Source organism: Ixodes scapularis, unplaced genomic scaffold (assembly GCF_016920785.2).
Source record: "Ixodes scapularis isolate PalLabHiFi unplaced genomic scaffold, ASM1692078v2 PGA_scaffold5__190_contigs__length_132052651, whole genome shotgun sequence".
In the NCBI taxonomy this organism is placed as follows: domain Eukaryota; kingdom Metazoa; phylum Arthropoda; class Arachnida; order Ixodida; family Ixodidae; genus Ixodes; species Ixodes scapularis.
In genome coordinates, this window is record NW_024609880.1 from 64,795,901 (window position 1) to 64,817,626 (window position 21,726).

General features: G+C 47.5%; 1 protein-coding gene across 1 annotated transcript in view; it reads left to right on the top strand.

The window, feature by feature from the left end:
- The first annotated feature begins 1,372 nt into the window (after positions 1–1,372).
- Positions 1,373–21,726, top strand: part of LOC120847348 (potassium voltage-gated channel subfamily H member 2) — a 220,480-nt gene continuing 200,126 nt past the window's right edge. The window contains exon 1 of the mRNA XM_040219058.3: positions 1,373–2,015. Within this exon, the coding sequence (XP_040074992.3) occupies positions 1,940–2,015 (76 nt within the window). The 5' untranslated portion in view covers positions 1,373–1,939. The remainder of the gene's footprint in view (positions 2,016–21,726) is intronic.

Here is a 21,726-nt window from a genome sequence, read left to right on the forward strand (position 1 = left end):
AACCTAGCTTTCATGGTTTGTTTTTAAAAATTCTGGTAAGCTTAACAAAAAACACCCTATATATATTTTTTTTTTCTTTCTCAGATTGTTTAGCACGGTATATCGCAAAATGGAGATACCCAAATAGAGAAGGAGGAGAAGGAAAAGCAGAGGCGGAGGGGAGGAGGAGAAAATACGAATGAGGAGGGGCATACCCTCCTCTCCGTAGCCTTCCCTCCTCCTCCTCAAGAGCTGTGCTCTAATTCGCCGTTACAGGGATTAGTAAACGTCTTTCATTCCCCCCCTCCCCAGCATCTTTACGTCCGATATTACGTTATTTTCCAGATATACCTACGTCACGTATCATTGAAGCTACAAAGATAGACAATCTAACTCAAATGAACAAGTCTTGCTTAATTTGATAATGACATTCGCTAAATAAGAGCTCACATCATAACACACGTAAAATAATTGTAACGTATTTATACACTAGTCAAGAAAGTATACGCAATTTCAAGAACGGCCGAACGGACAGAAAAGAAGTTTTTGGATAGGGGGTTCCGGAAAAAAGCCTTTCATGCTTTAATATATCATTCTTCATACATCCATTAAGAGCGTCGGAGCACCTGATGGACCTTCCTCCAGTAATGAGCTCCGTCCGCGGAGCTGTCTGTGAACTACAAATTAAGGGCAGCCGAAGGTGCCTCCAACCGCCAGAATACATGGGCATCGTGCCGTTGTACTGATCTTCGTTACCTTTTATGGCCCATACTAGCGTATATAGTCAAACAAGAATGGCCAAAAAGGACGAGATGCGCGCAAAGATATGTGCTGAATATGTTGGTCGACCTGAACCTAGCCCTGCGTAAATGGCGACAGCGAGAAGCAAGGCCAGGGGAGGGGGTGTACGTATGAGCAGAAGCTTACTGGAAAGAGGTCCGATCCACCGACTAAAACAAAGCGCAAATCACCGCTTTTCAGACTCATCAGACTAAAATTAGGATACAGCGACAATTCGACTAGGCGCGACTTCGTCGCGAATCAAAGCCGAGAGAGAGCGCTCCGCTTTCTCAACTCCATGACGTCAGAAAGGAGCACCAACAAGTATATAATTTCGCGGGTCTGTCCACCGACGCTTTCTTTGCGCAGCGCTGCGCCGCTCGCTTGCTCAACGTCCCGCGACGCGGCGCCTCCGTGCCCGCGAGCGAGCCGCCCGCGTCGTTCAGCGATAGCGGAAGAGAGCAAGAGCAGGGAACAAGCTCCGCAATAGCGGATTGGACGATCCTCCGCTCGTCATTCCGTGTGTGGCCCAGCACCCCCATTCCGGCCGGGAGGAGAGAGCAGCAGCGATGCGTTTTCGTTCCCCGCACCCGCGTAGCTCACGGACTTCCAGTCGTGCGGCGGCCCAACGCCGAGTCCCTTCCGCCTCCGTCGCCGCAGCCGGACGAAATGGCGTCTTCTTCGTGGCCAGCGTCCTCGCAACGGATCAGCATCGCCCGGTTCCGCCGCGAAGAAAAGGGACGACCCTAGCCTCCGCCGCAGTCAGCCGACCCACGGCACAATCGGCGCCGTAGCTCGGCGTTCAACAGACCCAGCGTTCGGCGCGGCGGTAGTCGGGAGCGCCGAACGAGCGGACGTCGGTCGTTCGTCGTCTTCCGCACACACAAATCCGGGATGCATCCCACGTCCGCTGCTTTCGGGTTCAAGTCGGAACGTCGGCGGTGGTTTCCGTGCTCGTCGTCGACCCCTGTGCGCCGTGGATCTGACGCCGAGACCGCGACCCGCCCGCAGTGTCGACGCTGGTGCCGAGCCCGATGGGACCTTGTCCAGCGTCGCTGCCGTCTCGTGTTCGACGGCCGCTAACCACGCCGCTGTTGTTGTTGTTGTTGTTGTTGTGCTGGTGGTGAGAAAGAGGGAGGGATTGAGTGTTCCGCTCCTCCCCCCCTCCATCGCCGCCAGCATGCCCGTCAGGAGGGGTCATGTGGCCCCGCACAACACCTTCATAGACTCCATCATCCGCAAGTTCGACGGAATGAGTAAGTTTTTCAAATCATTGTTCGATGCGTGCGCAATATCGTCCACCACCGGTTTTCAGGCGTTCAAACGACACACGTGGATGTTTTTTGGTGTATGTGTATGTTTATTTCGAATTTCTGCACACCTGTGGGGCATCGCAAGGCCTACTCTCGTTATTGTGTTTCATTTTATTTTGTTGTTAAAACGTCTAATATTACGGGCTTTATTTAGCGATTTTTATTTTGCTAGGGCTTGCCCTTTGTCCGTGTTTCGCGACGAATGATCCATCATCGCTGAAGCCCTGACAGCAGCGCGCGCCAGTGTTGCCCTGTCATATGACCGGACGCCGAGCCCATGTGCGATTGTTTCGATGGACGAAGCGCTTTTCGCGCCGATTTCGCAGAACGCTCGACATACGAATGGACAACGCACCAAGTTTTAGCTCCGGGTTTGTTCGATAAAGGTGGGGGGGGGGGGGGGGGGGGGGGGGGGTTGATACAACATCTGCCGAATACTTAACACATCCTGATCGACGCCGTCGCGCTGACTTGTAGCCGAAGCACTGCCGGCTTTACCCGCATGTTGCGTTTTCGGCATCCGTTGTGTAAGTATTTGACATTCGCGCCCCCGTCCCCTTTTTCTCTTTTTCTTTCTTTTTTGTTTTTAATCGCAGCACTGTTTACGGCTGCCGAAATATATATATTTGTACGAATTACTTGACTGCATCGCCGTTTGATGCCGTAGCAACCTTTGTGTCTAACCGGAATTGGTTCGCCCACACACAAACAGAATGTTATTAACGCTTACACGTTTTTGTAATAAAAGGGGGAAAAAAAAAAAAAAAAAGACCGGTTTTTTGGGGGGTTTGCACGCCGCTTCGCCGAGAGTTTCTGGAGGCAAGGGCAAACAGAGCGCATATAAGCTTCCGTGTTCTTTTTTTGTTTTTATATTTCTTTTTCTCTTTCCGCGCTCGCGTTATTTTCGGTGGCCCTTGTCCCCGAAATATCGTGTTTCGAATGATAACATTAACCTACGTCGCTTTTCTTTTTTTGTTCCTATGTACTTGGCGAGAACTGGCGAACATCCAGAGTTACCTTTGCTGAAAACGAGAATGAAGCCGTGACTGTGCCTTGATTGCCCCCCAGGACTCGGGGGTGGACTGCGCCGCTTTGCTTGGGTGCACTGCGGAGCAGACGACTTGCCGGCTCTGCCTACGCGCAGCTGCAGGAAATCGTCGTGATTTCCGGGTTTACTTTTACTTTTTTCTTTCTAATTCGAAGGTGTTTTTTGTTTTGTTGGAAAAATGGAAGAGGGAATTTCCATTGGTGTTTTTCGGTGTCAATTGTTTCCCCTTCCTCCTCGAAACATGCCCGTGACCTGAATATTGCAAAACTTTGGAATACAAATAGCGAAACAAAACAATAAATGCTGTTCCTGAAAAATAAAAAAAAAAAGGGGGGGGGGGGGAGAGTTACGTCGACAGTTCAATGAGTACTGCATTCCGGACCAACAGAAAATGAAGCTGAAGCTAAAGATTCTTTTCGTCCAACTTGAGTTTTTCTAATTTAAGGACAGGATCCAATTCGAGGTTTTGATCAATTGGGCTCGGGGATTATTTTTCGGTGTTTATCTACGTTCACCGGAAACACGGAACGCCACTTGTGACGTAACGTGGGACACTGCTCGTGACGTCAAGGTATATATATGACCTTGTTTTGCCCAGGCTCCGTACACCGCGATCAAAGCAATCGACGGAAACAAGAGCACGTCACCGCGAATCGCGTTCCCGCCCTTTCATGCGCCCCCTGTTTGCTTGTTTCGGCTTTTTCGGCTGCTGAGTGAGGCTTAGAACGAGGGTCGACTCGAGGCGTTGGCTCGCATAGGGATGGCACTTACCTGCGTATTGGCGACGAGAAGATTTCTGGTGTCACCATCATGGTGACACCAAAAATCTGTATACTTCCGTATATATTGTGATCGTATTTGTCTTGAGATAGCTTTATACGACAATGTTCTTCAGCTTTTAACAACCCCTCCTCCCCCAAATCCATCTAATGCCTGTAAGGGCCTTTAAGGTTTAATAAGTGATGATGACGATGATGATGATGGTCATTAAAAGCCCCGAAAAAAAATCCGGGGTTTGAGAAGCATCGTTCATCGTGGCGGCAGCATTTGTTGCGGTCCTGCGGGATCCTCAGTTGCTTTTACTGTCGATCATATCGACGTTTTAGGACTGCTAGGTTACGCTTAGAGTATTGGCGTGCGCGACCGAAAGCGTCGCTATGGTCGGCCTTCCACGATTGGCCCGAAAGCTGACTATGACGTCGGAAAGGGTATACCATCGACGGAAATAAGAGGAATGAAAGAACTTTAATTTCGACGGTGTTGGCAGTGTTGCTTTGAGAGCGCTATGATTTCAGGCTTCCACCATGCTATTTACAAACACCATCGAACTTGTTGTTTGCAAGGTAATGACGTCACAAGGGGGAAACATAGGAGGGCGCCATCAAAACATCTCGCCGCTAATCGGTGCTCCATTCCTCGACTATCTTGTGGACACCGCCATGGCGCAAAGCGGGCGGAACTGGTGATACTTACGATTCAAAAATCCGACTTCGTGAGTTTGGAATAGGGTGTCGGAAAGCTAGGGCAATATCGTTTTCCTCTGTCGCGAACTGTTCTACCACTTCCAGTAATTTCAAATAGATGCTTCGGATAACTAACAGCAATGATTTGAAGCACCGAGATGGGTAAATTGTTTTTACCCTGAAGTGTCGCGTATCTAGTGGCTCCAGGCTGTGCTACTCTTTCTCCCGTCGTGCGCTATGTGGAATTCAATTCTTAAAGCGATTACCTTTTTTAAGGATCCTCGGGCCATCTTGAGGTTTTGTTTATGGCCGTTTATTTCCCCCGCTAAACTTAGCACCGGAAAATGACGACGCGTGACATGAGATCACGTGACCTATACAGAGATTCTGTTTACCCGCTAGATTTAGCGGGAAAATGGACGTCACATTGTCCGAACACAAATTCAGTTTCCCCCTAAATTTAGCGGGGAAATAATGTCACATGACCTACATTCTAATCCAGTTTCCCCGCCAAAGTTAGTGGAATAATTGACGTCGCCTGACACGATACCACACGGCCTATACAGAAATTCAACTTCCCCGCTAGATTTAGCAGAAATATTGACGTCAGGTGACATCAACACCAATCCAGATTCCCCGCTAAATTTAGCGGGGAAAATGACGTCACGTGACTTCATGTGACGTCCTACACAACATATTAGTGTCCTCCCTAAATTTAGCGGGAAAATTGACACTTGAACTGCCGCTGCTCTTTCAGTTAGGTCTGCAGCTAATCGCCTAATTCGGCAGGAACATATAGTTGGTTCTGCCCGAATCTGTCGAAGTGCCCTTGAACTCGTAGCCACGCTTTACACGAGGTGTGCAAACCTCTCGGTGACTCTCGTCGTAAGCGGTCGAACAACTTTATATACCAACCAGTGTGGTTCAACAGTTGGTGTAGTCACTGGCAGGGCGAGAACGGCAGGGAGGCTCTTGTCCTACCTCCAGCGGGACAACTGAAGACCTACCTTCGATAACACTCGGGCGGTTCGTGAGCACGCGCAGCTCATGGCGGAAGCAACGAGCGCTTGCTCGAGGCATCTGAAAAGACGCTTTTAAGGCGAAAACCGTACTTGTCCGATTACGCGAAAAAGCGGCGACGTTGTGCCCGACCATACCTCGGCAAACCTCACTCATGAGGGCCCTCACTCACCCTCACTCACCCTCATCTTCACAGGTGAGGTGAGGGTGAGTGAGTTTCTGAACCAGGAAAATTTATGAGTGTGAGGGTGAGTGAGGGCCGTGAGGGCTGTGAGGGCGGTGAGGGCCGTGAGGGCGGTGAGGGCCGTGAGGGCCGTGAGGGCGGTGAGGGCCGTGAGGGCGGTGAGGGCGGTGAGTGGCGTGAGGGCTATGAGTGCGTGAGGGGCGTGAGGGCGGTGAGGGTGGTGAGGGCCGTGAGGGCAATGAGGGCCATGAGGGCGGTGAGTGCGTGAGGCCCCCTTCAGATCGAGCATCTTTCTCAGATATTTTGGTGTTAATGGCGGGTTGTTCTCCAGCTTTCCCTAGATCGACACGAATTGCTGAGATCGGGTCCGGCTCGAAATGAGCAAGCAACTCGGAGCAATTCGAATACGTTTGAAACGGCTGCATCCAATCAGGGACGCAAAATTTTCACGTGATACCTCGTGCCGGTGATTATGACACCGAAAGACTTGGTTCTGGTTTGAAATCGATCGTTTTTTGGAAATAAACTGTTTCAGAAAGGTGCATTAGCATTCTTAACGAGGTTTAAATGCATAAAAACACGTTTATAACGCGCAATTGCGTCTAAATAGTGCAAGAAAAATTAAATTTTATGATGACGATGGCAAATTGCAGCAATTGGTTGCTGCGTGCGATCGCGGGCGGCCCGTGTTGCTGGTGTTGCGACGTAAAGTTTCTGGGCGAAATCGCCCCATCTGAAGCTGGCCTGAGTGGCGTGATGGTCATGAGTGCGTGAGGGGCGTGAGGGCGGTGAGTGGCGTGAGGGCGGTGAGTGGCGTGAGGGCGGTGAGTGGCGTGAGGGCCGTGAGGGCGGTGAGGGCGGTGAGTGGCGTGAGGGCTATGAGTGCGTGAGGGCCGTGAGGGCCGTGAGGGCGGTGAGGGCTGTGAGGGCCGTGAGTGGCGTGAGGGCGGTGAGTGAGTGAGGGGCGTGAGGGCCGTGAGGGCGGTGAGGGGCGTGAGGGCCGTGAGGGCGGTGAGTGCGTGAGGGCCGTGAGGTTCAGTGAGGGTGAGTGAAGGGCTGAAGGTGAGTGTGAGTGTGAGGGTGAGGGTGAGTGAGGGGCTAAAGGTGAGTGTAGCTGTGAGGGTGAGGGTGAGTGAGGGGCTTAGGTGAGTGTGGCTGTGAGGGTGAGGGTGAGTGAGGGCGACCTAAAATGCCGACCTCTGTGCCCGACAGATGGTCGCAAGAATACGGCATCAAGCAAGCGCCTCAGAAATAAAACACAAAGAAAAGCACAGCAGCGCAGATGCTTCGTCACAGAAGCCGTCGTGAAGCCGGCGGGGCCCGCCGCGCGTGCGCAGAAGGGGAGCCTGATGTCACCGCCTGAGCGCCGTGTGGAAAAGGAAGACTGGCGCGCTGCTTGTACGAATGCGAAGACATTCCTACACGCAATATCAAGTGTCTCTGCTGATTTTTTTTTATCCTGTCAGTGATTACGGCTACGGGGGCAGAAACCAAGGGAAAGGAGGAGAAGAAAGCACGCGGGGGCGTGCGTTCTCGTCTCCTCTTTTCCCTCAGTTTCTCCCCGAATAGCGTCAAATCGAGCGTGTGGCGGAGGAGTTTGCCATACCGCCACTTCTGTTGGAAAAGAAAAAGGCGATGGGCGATTCTCTCGGTGGATTTAGAGCGGTTATGAAGCGCTTTTTTGTTAGTATCTTCTGGTGCGTACAAGCGCGCTATAGCATTAGCCGCTCTAAAGGCGCGAGCATGGAGCGCTTTTGGATTGCTCCAAATCCACCGAGGGAATTCCCCTAACATACGTGATACGCTTTGTCATGCAGCATCCCGCAAGAAACTGACTTGCACTTTCGCAGGTTTCGTCCTTAAAGTGTCTGCGTCGCGTCCAACAGGAATTCGAGTTCGCGTTGAAAGGAAGGACGATCCCAACCTCACCGTAATTCAGTAATCATAATATTAAGGTCAGTCTTGGGCAGTAACTAGTTACTAGTAACGCGTTACCTGTAACTAGTTACTTTTTCCGGTAACTTTTACCTCTAACGCGTTACTCTTTAATACTGGTAACTTGTAACTGTAGCACTGTTCTTTTTTATTGGGTAACTGTAACTGTTTACACCGTTACAGTTACTATTTTTTTACTATATAAATTAGAACCCACCGCCGCGGACATGGAGAAATTGCCATCTTCAAGTATTTTTCTCTACACTCCGTGCTGAGAAAAAAAAAAAAAGAAGAAGAAAAAGCGTAGCCACGCATTAAAAAAAAAATGCAGTGACCGAGAATGGACGACGGACGAGTCAGCACGAAACCTGGGGATAAAGGAAGCGGCGTCCGCGGTGGTAGGGGCGGCAAACAATGTCTGTTTCACCGACTTTGGCTCACTCTTTTCTCGTGGGGACCATCTGCGGGTGTTGGTGGTAGTGCGATGTCTCCGAGTATTCCGTCTGGGCTGTGTCTCGGATATGTCCGTGCTGTCGTTATTACACCCAGCCGTTCGCCGTTTCCTCATCCGCTTTAGTTTTGAAGGAAGCCGTCCCCATATTGTGCAGAAAGCCGGCGCTTGTTTAACTTATGCATTATCTTCGGAGCCGCTCGAGTGAACGACTTCCACAATTGGCCGCGGTGGTCGTCGTACACTCGTAAAGCACCAGAAGCTAATTGTCTCCTTTCCCCCCTTTATTCTTTGGAAGCTGTTTTACCTGCTATGTTTAGGCTTGCTTCCGAGTGGGTATATCCCATAAGGTCATTATGTGACCATTTTTTCCTCATTCGTTTCGGAGTGAAAAATAAACCAAAACGTTCACTGACGTGGGCCGATGGCAATTTTGAAAAACGGTTGATTCTAAGTTATAACAATCATTGCAAATAAATTATGCACATCAAAATGCTGAAACAGCGAATGCCGTAAAAAAGAAACACCTTTCGGGTTTAAATTTTTCTAATTTCTCAGTTCACCTTTCATAGTATAGGGTAGCAAATAAAATATTGTTTTGGTTTGTGATTCCTTGTGTCCAATTTTCGTAATGTAACGAGAAAGTAACGGCGTTACTGTTTTTGCAGTAGCTGTAACTGTAACACTTTACTTTTTGAAATCGGTAACTGTAACTGTAACAGAGTTACTTTCCCCGCCTAGGTAACTGTAACTGTAACACTGTTACTCTTTACTGGTAACGTGCTCATGACTGATTAAGGTTCAGTGTGTTTATTCGCCGCAAGACGCGGACAGTTAAGACCTTGCAACTTAGAGGAGTTGCAAGTTCTGCAGTATAGCAGAACGTATAGGCACTGGCCTCTCGCCTACAACGGGGCACACGAAAGAAAGCCTTCTTTCCGCGAGTGTTTAAACTTTATACCACGCAATCGAGAGTTGTGCTCCGACGCTCAGAGTGCTCGCTTGCGACAGGACGACTGACTGCGCGAGTCGGCTCTTTAAGCTTAGGGTGAAAGTACTCGCTGCGAACATTACTCGCAGAACATAAACAAAATGCGTTAAGCGATTTTGCACCGGGTTACCGTGGACAGAAAATAGCATTTCAAGAGAACCAAGGCAGGTATTCCAAAGCGTCACACTTTGAGTGTGGAACGTACTGGAATGGGGAAAATCTCAGGCTCGTACAAAAGACTGCAAAATAGCCCGTATAAAAATAAATAAAAAAATAAACACTAAAAAAACTTTGCTTTGTTGGTTTTGTGTTTGGGTTCCGTTATATCGTTGTCCAGACTTCTCGTTCTCGTTTAATCATGTCTAGTAAGAACCAACTAGCCCAAACAACAGTCATGGTACAACATATTTCTCGTTTTTTGTTTTGTTTTGAGTACGCTAAACTTCCTGATAAGCGTACATAAAACTGCATTCCCTTTTATAACCGCGTAAACCCACTTGTCCGATTGTTTGATTTTGTTTATGAAATGTTTATAATTTCGTTTTTTTCTTATTTTTGTTTGTTAATTCCTTTTATTATTATTATTATTATTGGCGTTTGCCGTTGCACATTGCGTGTACACCGCCATCCCTCCCTCCCTTTTTATGTAATGCCCCTGAGACAACGTAGTGGGGTACAATGGGACACTCTTAGAAACCTGATGTGCGTTCTGTTTTGGCAATAAAACCACTAGAAACACGCTGTGTCAACTCCAACGCACTCTTCACGAGCCCACCCCTTGCATTCCATGCGCTCGATCCATACAGAATGCGGGGCTGCTCGGCTCCAAAGTTCTTAGCATACCAGGCACTGCCAGTCTCTTGTGGTGTGGATCGCGCGGTCTGCAGGTAGCTCAGACACTAATAATTTTTCTCTGCGGTTCCGTTATTTTTTTTCTTCTTTGGGGTGGGGGGGGGGGGGGGGGAGGGGGAGATATGACGCCGACCTTGTGGGGAAATCAACGCCGGTCTTGTGAGGATAAAAAAGTTTTTATATGTTTATACAGCCTAGAACTTGGTCTGCCTCAACGGGCGACGAGTCTCCCACCTGTATATGAGAAATTTAGCCAGTGCAGTACAAACCGCTAACCTGGGGTTTTTAACGTGCACCACGCAGTAGTGATCACACGACCGCACGCCGGTACGGTTCTCATCCAGATCAAAAAGGGCAGGGGTGGGGATTGAACCGAGAATCCTGTGTTCTGCAGCGCGAGCTTTCGTTCTACGTGCGCTGGTGTGCGCCAGCCCACTCGGCCACCGATCCCCCCCCCTTGTGGGGAGATGACGTTAGAGCAGTGCTGCTCTCCGATCTGCTTCTTCCCTTTTTCTAGAAAAGTTCTTGAAACTTGAAACGTCGGAAAAAAACGCGTCTTCTGTAAACCAGCCTTTTTTTTTTTCTTTTACTTGTTGCTTTTTACATTTTTTGAGTCGTTTGGCTCGCTTCGGAATTTTCTTTTTGTTCCAAAGAACCAATTAATTTATTTTTGCCTGTCTTGAAGTCCGCGGTTCCCACGCGGGAACGGACAAAGGGAACCCTTTATTTTTCAATCTTTTACATATCGCCCCGCCATCAAAATCTTCAGACGGAACGGGACGCTAGACACGCAAGTCACAGACGCGTTCCAGGCACCCTAGTTTGGGCTGGCCTCAGCAATTTCAAAATAATATCTAAAAAAAAACAAAAAAACAACGGTGCAGCCGTTTGTATTTTACGAAGACAAGAAGCAGATTAGATGTTGAGGCTCGTTCACGCGTGTGCGTTTGAGTGTGATCGAGTGCGTCGCAACCGCTCATATAACCGCTTACGACGAGCGAGCACTCTGGCGCCGTCTACCGGGAAGACCAGGAACACTTGCGATCTGCGTAAAACTAGCGTTTTTTGCAGTATTTGTGTCATCGCATCTACGCTCTATCTACGAGAAACGGTCGCCTATACAACGTTCCCGCAATTATTCTGAAGCACGCGGCAGAAAGAACGACGCGTAAAATATACGAGACGATAAGTGTTCCGAAGCGAGACGATAGATGAATATAGTGTGTTTCCTTGTCGCGAGCGGTCACAGGCGATTTCGACGCATTCGATCATAGAGCTATTATAATGTACGCTAGGGGTTCAACTGGCGTTAGTGTCTATGCGACTTCCGGGAGGCAAATTGAAGCAGACAGCAACCGGTCCACTTTTGCGGTGCTCCTGTGCATTCTTGTGGGAAAAACGCGCGTGCATTTTGTCTCTTCGACGTAAAATATCATGAAACACTTTTGTTATTTGGGTCGTACCGAATAATATGTATCTTTATGAACATTGCAAAAGTGTAAGTGCTTTAGTTACGGAATTTTCCTGTACCAGTGAACGATGTTAAACTTCTCTATCTTTCGGGCCCAAACCTTTGTTCCATAGCAGGCATATGTAAAAACAAACGGCGATTCTAAAAAAAAAAAAAAAAAAAATGAAGAAGATAATAATTGAAAGGAATGTAGAGTGTTTTCAAAGTTCGCCAGCATTCCGGTGTATTTCTAATATGCAAGTCCTGTCACAAATTAGCCCGTCGTGCATATTTACGGGCGATTAAAACATTCAAAACGTAAAGAATGAAGTATGTGGGCGATGTAAGGTGTGTCTTTTTATTATTTCCTGTGCCAGGCAGCTTTTATCAGGGTCCTGTTCTCTGGCGTTTCCATATTTCCAAAGGTTTCAAGCGTGCGGGTGGTGTTTTGAACGCAGAGCAAGCATCTTCGCACGTATCCAATAGCAGAAAGAATAAAGCAGGACTTATTTATTGCAAATCGGACTATATTACGTGGCCTTCAATTTCTTTTGATCGTCTGCACGCGCAAGGAGTTACTGATCCAGTGTTACTGCGTGGTTCTTGCCGTCTGTATTGGTTTTCCACATGTTCGTTCGTTTCGCATGTATATAGTGTCCGACAGTGCACATAAATAGATCAACAAAGCCGTTTTAGCACCGTTCTTTATGCCATTAATTTTAAATAAAAACCTTGTAACGGATCAATTATTTCATCTACGTGACTGAGAAATGTTCCAGTCAACCTGTAGTACGCACGAATTATTTGTGATACTTACTCTTATATTCGAGCGCAGAGAGAACATGCACTCGCTTTTTTCCATAGGAATACATGATCGGAAGTCACTTTCTGACTGATTGCAGTCTGCTTCAAATTACAATATCACACCATAGCGCCATTTGAACTTCTAGCGTACATTATAATAACTCTCTGGATTCGGTGACACTCGAACGCTAGTGTGTGAAGCATGCCTTTAGATGTTTAGAAACCTCGAGTTTCGTCTGGGCGTTGTTACACGCTGTACCGGCTGTGGCGCATCTCTGCCGATTTTCTCGTTTTAAAGAATACGTCATAAGCCGCATTCAAAGTGACCATACGTTGTACAGAAGACAATGCGTTCTCTGGCAGACTCGATGACGGGAGCATATGCGGACACGCCCCCAAGCATGCTCGAAGGCTTCGTGCATGTATGCTACGGACATGGATGTTGGCAGACTGTTGATGTGTACCAACGTGTGGCAGGGACGTCGTCCAACGAAGAAACTTCCTTTGGACAGTGCCTGCACACTGACCAAGGCACGATGTATTAGCGGAGCGACCGCCACTGTAGAAGACGAGCTGGGAGGCAATGGTTGCATTCTTCGGCGATTCTTTCGCTTCCATTTTCTTGATCTCGTGCAGACAAACATCAATAGAGAACGCGACTGGGTTGTTGCCAATTAAACTCGGACTATACTAGACTACAGCCAAAGCATAGCCGCTTTTATACTCACAAAGCCTGGCAGTTCGACGACGGAACCATAGAGTGCCCGGTCGCAGATTTGGAGCGCGAGGATCTGGTAGCACAGAGCATTTCTCGATGAACCGGGACGTCAGCGCACAGCTTTTGCAGCGGCGAGGACCCGAAACATGGTTTTCAAACCCGACGAGAAAAGAAGCGGTAGCGCGAGGAACGCGAGGAGCATGAGCGGACATCCCATCGCTCGGCAGACGTGTGTTTCGGCGTCTCGCCGCAGCGGGGCGCCCGTCACGTGGCTCTCCTCTCATCCGTTGTCTGCCGCTCTACCTTTTCAATTCCGGCGGCCGCTTCTCGCGGCGCTCTGCCCGGCTTTGTCACTATAGAGGAGGCTATGGCCAAAACTACAAGCTCGAGGTAGCCCTCGCTCCTTGTTTTTCAGACGTGCGCGAATGCGCGTCTCAAATGCTCGTTCTGCGGAAGAACGCTTCGAAGCAAGCGACCTCGAGCTCTCGTGCTCTGTGGCATGGGCTGCAGTCTCAGCTTAACAGAGTCTAATACCCCATTCAAACAGCCAGCATAAAGGTACCTTTAACATAGGTCCCTTTGCAATCGGCGAATCAGCCCGCTCTGATAGATCGCGAGCACATGTCATGCGCAGAGGATCGCGAACTGATTCGCCTTTGGCCATAAAGGTGCCTTAGCTAAGGGGACCTTTATGCTCGTGTGAATAGGGTATAAGTCGCGCGCCGTTCAAAGCGCAGAGCGCGGAAAAGTTTCTCTTTGAACGTGCGATCGCCAGTCCCGTTTTTATTCGCACTGCCGGCGTGGCTGTCACCCCAAATTACCAGGGTGACGAATGCGCGCATGTGCGGTGCAAACCTAAGTGGCCGTACCGGAGTGCTTTCGTGTAATTCTTGCTGCGTGACGCAGACTAAATAGCCCAGGATTGCTGCGCTGGCCGCTCGTTTGTACAATGTGAGCCGCTTGCCAGAGCTCGAAAGCAGACCAACCTCTCGCTCTCTCAAAAGGCAAGGTCTAATTTGCTTTGCTCTCTTTAAATGGTAACGTACGTTGCTTTACAACACTTATACGCGTTTCGTGCGGCAGTTTAGAGTCACCGACAGTGTAAGGAACGCAGTGACAACTCAAGAAACCATCATGTGCACGCTTTGTGGCCGCTGAACAATATTAATATTCTAGGGATTCGCCTCGGCCTGCGCTTTTTAGGCTGTCAGTAAAACTGCAAAAACAACTAAAACGTCTAACCCCCTCAAAAAAAAAAAAAAAAAAAGAAAGTAGAAAAGGCTTCGCTTTTTTAATTAAAAATTGCAGGAAAACTATTTATTACTTTCTAAAGACATAACGGTTAGTTCTGGAACTATATCATCTGGTTCGACCGCTAGCGCTATACATGTGGGTGGAGTATGAACGTTCGGCAATGGATAGCTTATTTTGAAATAAAAAACAAAACAAAAAGCTTAGTTTTTTATTTATTGTTTTAGGGTGCACATTCTTTTTTAAAAGGCACTTGGAATAGTCAGTTGCTGCAATATAGGCAGGGAGCTCGGAGAATGACGAGGCCGATGGTACGTTTTCTACCTAAGGAAATGGGCCTGGCTGTGACACTGAGCGTGGTGAAACGCCATGGTCAGCGTCGCAGCTGAGACTGTTTTTTAAACATAAATTGAGGAAGAAGATAAATCGAGAACATACCTCAAGGAGAGTCGAGCCAGTCGAGCCAACACCTCCTAGAAGACAAGGCCGTAGTGCTCTTCTCGTGACGTCGCAAAAAGAAGGCCATCGGGGGCGCGCGTCGAAGCGAATGCAACGCGCGTAGATCGACAGTCGTAACGCGTTTTTAGTCACATACGCGTGTCGTATTAGCTAAAATGAAAGCTGCACATAGCAACGGGTCTAGAAAACATTTTATTACACGAGCAAAATATTACACCGCTAAATAATCGGTACGAAATGGCACGAGGTATGCGTACAAGACGTCTATCGAAAAATGTGATTGTTTTAAGTCGAAAACATTGAGTCATGCAATTATTGTTGTAGGAATGCATATTTTATACAGAAATACTTTGACAAAATGGCGAGACACGCAGCGATTTTGAAACAGCAAAACAGAACAGTTAAAAATCAGGTAGACATAGTCAACGCGGACAAGGCAAGACAAGCGTTTCTCACGATCATGTAAGCGACGTTATCGCGTGCAGTCACTGAATTCTTGCATCATACCCCGGCCACATGGCAAAATTAATGTAATTTCGATCGAATGACATTATAGGGTCGACAAATCCGCTTGCGGCGCTCGTATAATCACTCAAGACCGCGAGCTGATTAAATCCTATATCACTGAATGAAAATATATTAACGTTTCCGTGTGGCAGGGGTACTAAACTTACTACTTAGTCTACTAATTTACTTCTCCCTATGGGCTCGAGCTGCCTTAGAACAAAACATAACTTATTTTGTATATAACAATACTATCACCTTAATACAGTTAAGATTCTAGTATAAACGCGGAAAAGGCAATAAAATAACTTTAGTAAAAATAAACACAGAACCACAAACAACTCACTTTCAATAATCACACAAACTTGATTTTCATCTTCCAGTGAAAACTAGATTAGAGCGCATATTTACAAATGTCGACGCAACTGCATACGAATAATGACAAGGAACAAAATTGCAATTTATCATGCGATTAAAAAAAAAAAAAAACGATTGCAGCATCTTACTTGCGTCCTACATGAACAAGAAAGCCCGTATATAAGTTGTTTCTCACCTGTCGATCGTATCCATACGTCCCACAATATCCGTGACGAACACATTTGAACACGAACTCCAAGAAGCCTCTCTTTGTCGAGAGAGAGGTCTATCGATTAGTCGACCAGAGCCTTCGTTGGCTAGTTGTCACACGTCACTCAAACCGTAGCAGGACTTGTTTCACGAATGCACGTAAATGCCGTAGTATCAAGCGAACACAAAAAAAAAAAAAAAAACTACTCGAGACTACGGTGATGACAGAAATACGACGGGAAACAAGTCTCAAAAGTACCACACACGAGAGCAGCGGCGACGAAAGGCTTAACGTTGTCGACCCATCTCTTGCTGGTGTGCGCTCCCTGCGACAACGACTGGATTTCTTTTCGGTTTGCTTCCCTTCTCAGATGTCTCAGCGTTCCTTTTCAGACAGTCAGCAGCTCACACACAACGTAAATTTACCAGAATCGGAGCCATGTGGCATCAGCAGCATCGCAGCCGGTCCTTTCGAAAAGTGTGGGGTGCTGCGGAACTGCACGTAGTCCCGCGGTTACGGGAATACTCATAAATATAATTTTGGTACTCTCAACCTTGGTAGCGCGTTATATAATACGTTTATATTATATATATAATAAATTGTACAAGACTGCGCCTTTAAAACGTATATTAATGTCGGATAAACGCGCATGAACGAACACCACCGCGCCGCTTGTCAAGGGACATTGTTTTCACGTCGATAGCGTATTCTCACGTAGTTGCGCCATGGACTTCCTTCCTCCGCCATTGTGACGTAACCTCTCAGAGCGCTCTGGCCTTCTTCTCTAGGAGGTGTTGGTCGAGCCCGGGACCCCAAATTGTTTTGAGCGCGATGCTCCAGCAAGGTGCCAAGGGGGGAGATTAGTGAAGCGATATTTACGACGTGTTGCTCTGCTACCTTTATTGCAAGCATGCGCGGGCTGCGGGGACGAGGCTCTCGCTGGGTGTGTGCCGCCTCGGATGAGGAAGGGGCGGGCTGAAGAGAAGGCGGCTGAGTAAAATTGACGACGTGCCGACTATGACCATCTTTATTTGAGCGAAAATCCGCAAACATTCGATGCTTGGCTACCCGCGCTATGCATGGGGAGCGTTCAACAGCTGATGTGGGCGCGACGCTCCGCCCTGGCAGCTGCTTGGCAGCGCCACAAACGGCGGTATTGGCATGTCGCCATGTGTGAACGCGCTGTGCGCTCCGTACGCTTTCATCGTGGCAACTTCACTAGATCAGATCTGTTACGGAACAGCTCATATACTTCGTTCACCCTCAAACTGACAGTGCGGTGCGAGCGTAGACATCGTCGGACCTATCAGCCGCCTCACTCTCATCACCTGACCCAACTTTCCGCGCGTCTTTCCGTGGCGGAAGCGCAATCACGTGACGGAGGATGACCACACGACTGGTCGAACGAGCACCTAACTTTCGTCGCACTTTCAGCTTAGGAGTGAACAGAACATAGCCACGAGCAGTGCCTCCCCCTTCCCTCACGGCTCGCACCCCGTCGTTGAACACGCCACCGTTTTGAGAACGGCTGCAGTGTATTTTATTTACTGTTTTTTTTCTCTTTTTTTTTTTTTTTAAGCACAGCGTCTGGGTGGCGTTTCACCGTACTCTGGAACGCTCAGTTTCGAAAGGAAAATTTAGATGTCGCTTCAAACGACGGGAGGCGGACCCTCCCTCCGCGGGAGTTTTGGAACTTACCTATAATCGAGTAACGTTGGCGTATTCGCACGGTCATGCTCCTCGATCTCGCCACGGAGTGAAGGTCTCACTTTGACATTCCTAAAGTTACCCACGTCCGGCGTGGCTCTGTATCTGTTCTCGCGTCGTTTAACTCGCAGGACTCGCAAGGACGTCAGTGTCGATGCGGTACCTACTCATTTACGGTATTTTTCGCTGAACAGTTATTTCTCTGTTTGCTTCAGATTCGATGGTGTCGTACTGACACAAGCTAGAGTTACTAAATGAGCTGCGCTTAGAATATCGGCACTCCGTTCCCCGACATTGTTCTGGGCGCCGCCATTTAGGTACTTGTGCAGAGCAGACGCAACAGCCGATCGTCATGATTCAAAAGTGCGACTTCCTCAGCTCTAGATTCGGTGTTAGGAAGCTCAAGTACTGCTTTGCTTTGTCGCTAACTGTTTAAACATTCGTGGACGACGGAAAAGCGTTTCCTGTGATTTCAGATAAAGCTTCAGATAGCTGGCAACTATGATTTTTAGCCACAATATGGCCAAGTGTCGTTACTCCGAAGCGTAGCTTATTTAGTGGCATTAGGTTGTATCAGAGCACGTGGTATCAGAGTATACCACACTTTACACGGCGCCTATTTGGGGCGAGAAGTTTTGATATCACCGCCTGGTGGCGTTGTTTTCACAACGCAGAGTGAGGATACTTCAACTTGCTCTGCTGGTGCAAGCCCGTACAATGCCAAGCTTCTGTGCACTAAGAAATTGCAACATAACCGCATGGGCAGCATGATCACTACCCAGAGTGAGGAAAGCAGCGCGGCGCCCCTGGCGAGCATTCTTACCACGATATTATAGTTGAGTAAACCTCTTGGTAAAATGAATATTATATTGTGCATAGCGCGTAGAACCTTACAAGTCTCGTCACTGTGACATTGAACAATAATATATTAAACTTACGTCTGGATGCACCAACTCCGCGTCGGTTTCTCTCTTCAAATTCTTTCTGCATGAGCCATCAAAAGGCCGCCATTAGCAGGCACAGATAATACACTCTTAGGTGATGATAGCTACCGAAGTGGCCTCTCTGAATTTCGGAAAGGGTCTATATTCTTGCTTCGAGTAGCGTGGAGCTGTGTCATACTTGGCCTTCGCGACCCAAAGGGAATGAATGCCTCTCTGTGGTCCGTCGTTTTGTTGCGGAGGGTGGTGGCGTGTGATTATTCCATTTTATCCGATACTTACACAACCTTGTCGCGTTACCTATCCTTCATAGTCGTCGACAACGTAAGATACACTGGGCGTGGCGAGTTACAGGCGTCTTTGTATAGCTCCGCGGTCAATCACATTGCCGCAACAGACAATAAGAACACGGAAAAAGTGATTAACGTGTCAAAAAGAATGCTGACCACGCCCTTCGTTCTTTAACCTATCAGTGACCACAGGATGTATGAGGATCCTTTTTACTAGGTATGCTGCCCCTCATTTTTCGTGATTATTCGGCGAACTGATTTTCGTTTTAACTACACACACACACATAACAGCCCACGCACCGCCATTGGGACTCCAATTGCAGACGGCAGCGCCAAATCTCCCCCAACGGGCGTTGGGTGTCTCCGAAAGCAATAAGAAATAGACAAAACAATACGCGCGCCGTCGTCATGGCAACCGCTTGGGGGAGGGTGTGAGAAGTGTGGTCCCTCCTCTCCCTCTCTCTCACCCTCGACGACAAAAGGATGCAAGATGCAAGTTCGGAGTTCGGAGCAGCCTCCGAACTCCAAACGAATTTGCATCCTATTGTCGCTGATGTCGAGAGAAGAGGGAACTGCTCCCATTGCCGCCGTCTCGCTCTTCTACAATACAATGTAATCTTTAAAAAAAAGTGTGTTTACCTTTTTTTGCGAATGCCCGACGCTTCCTAAACGATTGCACTTGACTTTGCGTCGCTCGATTGAGATCGGCTTGGCAACAGTGCATATTCACTGGCAGCCAGTTCTCATAAAATCGTCAATCAATGAATGCAGAGTCTGCCCAGCCGCAGCTGTTTCGAGGCTTAAGATGGGCGCACATCGCCAGTCTGAGCACAAGCCCAAACTTCTTTTACAAGTTCTCTTTTTATTAGGCACGCTCTTTATACAGAGAAAAAACGTTCTCTGCACGGCACAACAAAGTTACAAAATCTACACGAAACTACTATTCAGGTATTCACAGACCTGCAGTCACACATTTAACATTGCAGTAGTTAGCGACAGTGATTCGATCGCCACGGTCTCTCGCAGGTTCCTTCTGTAGCGCCAGCTGCTCCTCAAATATGCTACCGAGTTGCAGTACCGATACCGCCCACACCGCTCATCTTAAGATAAATGCGCTGTCCCTTGTGGCCTTATACAATAACTCTACCATAATGAAACATGCACCTGCAAGTTTTCGGCAATCCGAAACTGTATAACCAAAAGTATAGCAGCCCCTCTTTACCTTTCGTCACTCGATCGGGAACGCAAAGAACTTGGCAGAGCTGTTGCCACCGGAATTAGAGCACCACTGAGTCGAGCAATAGACAAGGTTTCGTTTGCTCGGTATACTGGTAAAAGAAATAGACCGATAACCAATGGGTCAACGCCACTGCCCGCTGCCACAAACGAAAACCACCACCGCACCGCTGGCACAGGCGCCGTCGAGCAGCCGACGCATCCGCGAGCGCGGCAGCCGACGCGCAACTGTTCTATACGGTCAAAATATAAAAAAACAACCGGCCAATGAGAGCAAAGTATGAGGGCGAAACTTTAGCTAACCAAAATATTTGTTTCATCTTACCAGGATAATTTTTTTTTTTAAATCTGTAAGCAGCAACAATAATATGTATCTCATCATATTAAATAAGCTTTCCTGCGTAAACCGGAAGAACTTAATAGAATACCAACGGCGCTCAAATAGCTGACCGGAAATCGCTTGAAGTTTCCGCCGGTTGCCGCTACTACGGAAACCAGAGTGAAGAACAACCGGCGACGGCAGAGCGCCAACTGAGCACGTCCGCATTCCACCGCGCCGCGGCGCGACACCTCCTGGCTCTGTTCAGACAAGATCGTGCAAGCGAGTTCGGACGATTTTTTTGTTTTGTTCTTGTTAATTTTGTTTATACGTTTCCTCTCAATATCTGTAAGGAACGTAATCAAAAAAGATTTTGCGAGAAACACAATATTTAAAGAGTAAAACAAAAATGTTTGACTGCGCCAGAACGACATATTCGATCTTTGAAGTTTTCGTTTTTGTCATGTTTGGTGACACCTACTACGCAAACTACAAATATCAGAAATCTCAAATGTATCACACTTATAATAAATCGCGGTAACTATTTAGTGATATAGGTACAGCTTTGTGGAGGTCATATATTTCGCGTCAAAAATGAGCAAACATGGCTCCTTTGCCGTTTTGTCACTAGATTTCTGAACCGTTACCCACAAAAATATAATAGCTGCATTGAAGCGCACGACATATATAGTTATTAAAACGTTCTTTCGAATGATATATAAGTCATTGCTTAATCTCAAAGATTGCAATTTGTATGTTGCTCCGAACTGGTTCTAAATTACAACGTTAGGCATTTCAAGGGGGAATTAAAAAATAAACAAGAAACATTTATGATTTTTGTGCCGTATTCGGGAATTGGGCTCAATTTAAAGTATTCTACAAATTAAAACAAAACCCGCGTTGCGCGTCTTTTTTTAATAATTTATCCAATAATTCTAATTTGCCATTTAAAATGACAAGTTCTATGAGCTTTAGTTGAACTTTTTCCACAGAAGCGGGACAAAAACTTGTAACTTGTACAACATATTTTTAAAGAAAGTATTATAAAAGTAGGTACAGTGTTGCAAATTATGTGCCAATATTTATGCCTACATTTGCGATGAAGGGGGAATGTTTGAGCTACCAAGACGTCCGTTAAGATTAAAAATATTTGTAATTATTTATTCTACTAAGAAAACGCAAAAAGTAAAAAAAGAAAGAGAAATAACGAGTAAAGGTATGGAGAGCACTATAATTTCCCGCGTTGGCTGGATGGCGTCTTGAGAAGTCAGTCTTTTGTCCCTCTTCAAACCAGACTGACTAGTCCCGCAAAGCACTCACCCGTGCTGCAATAGTTCCAACTAGAGTGCCACCAAGCGGGACATGAAGGCACCTTAGTGCCAACGAGTGCTAGAAAACCGGTAATCTCCGAACGTGGCTTCAAATAGGGAATGCACAAACTGGATGGTTTTGCCCGATCCTCT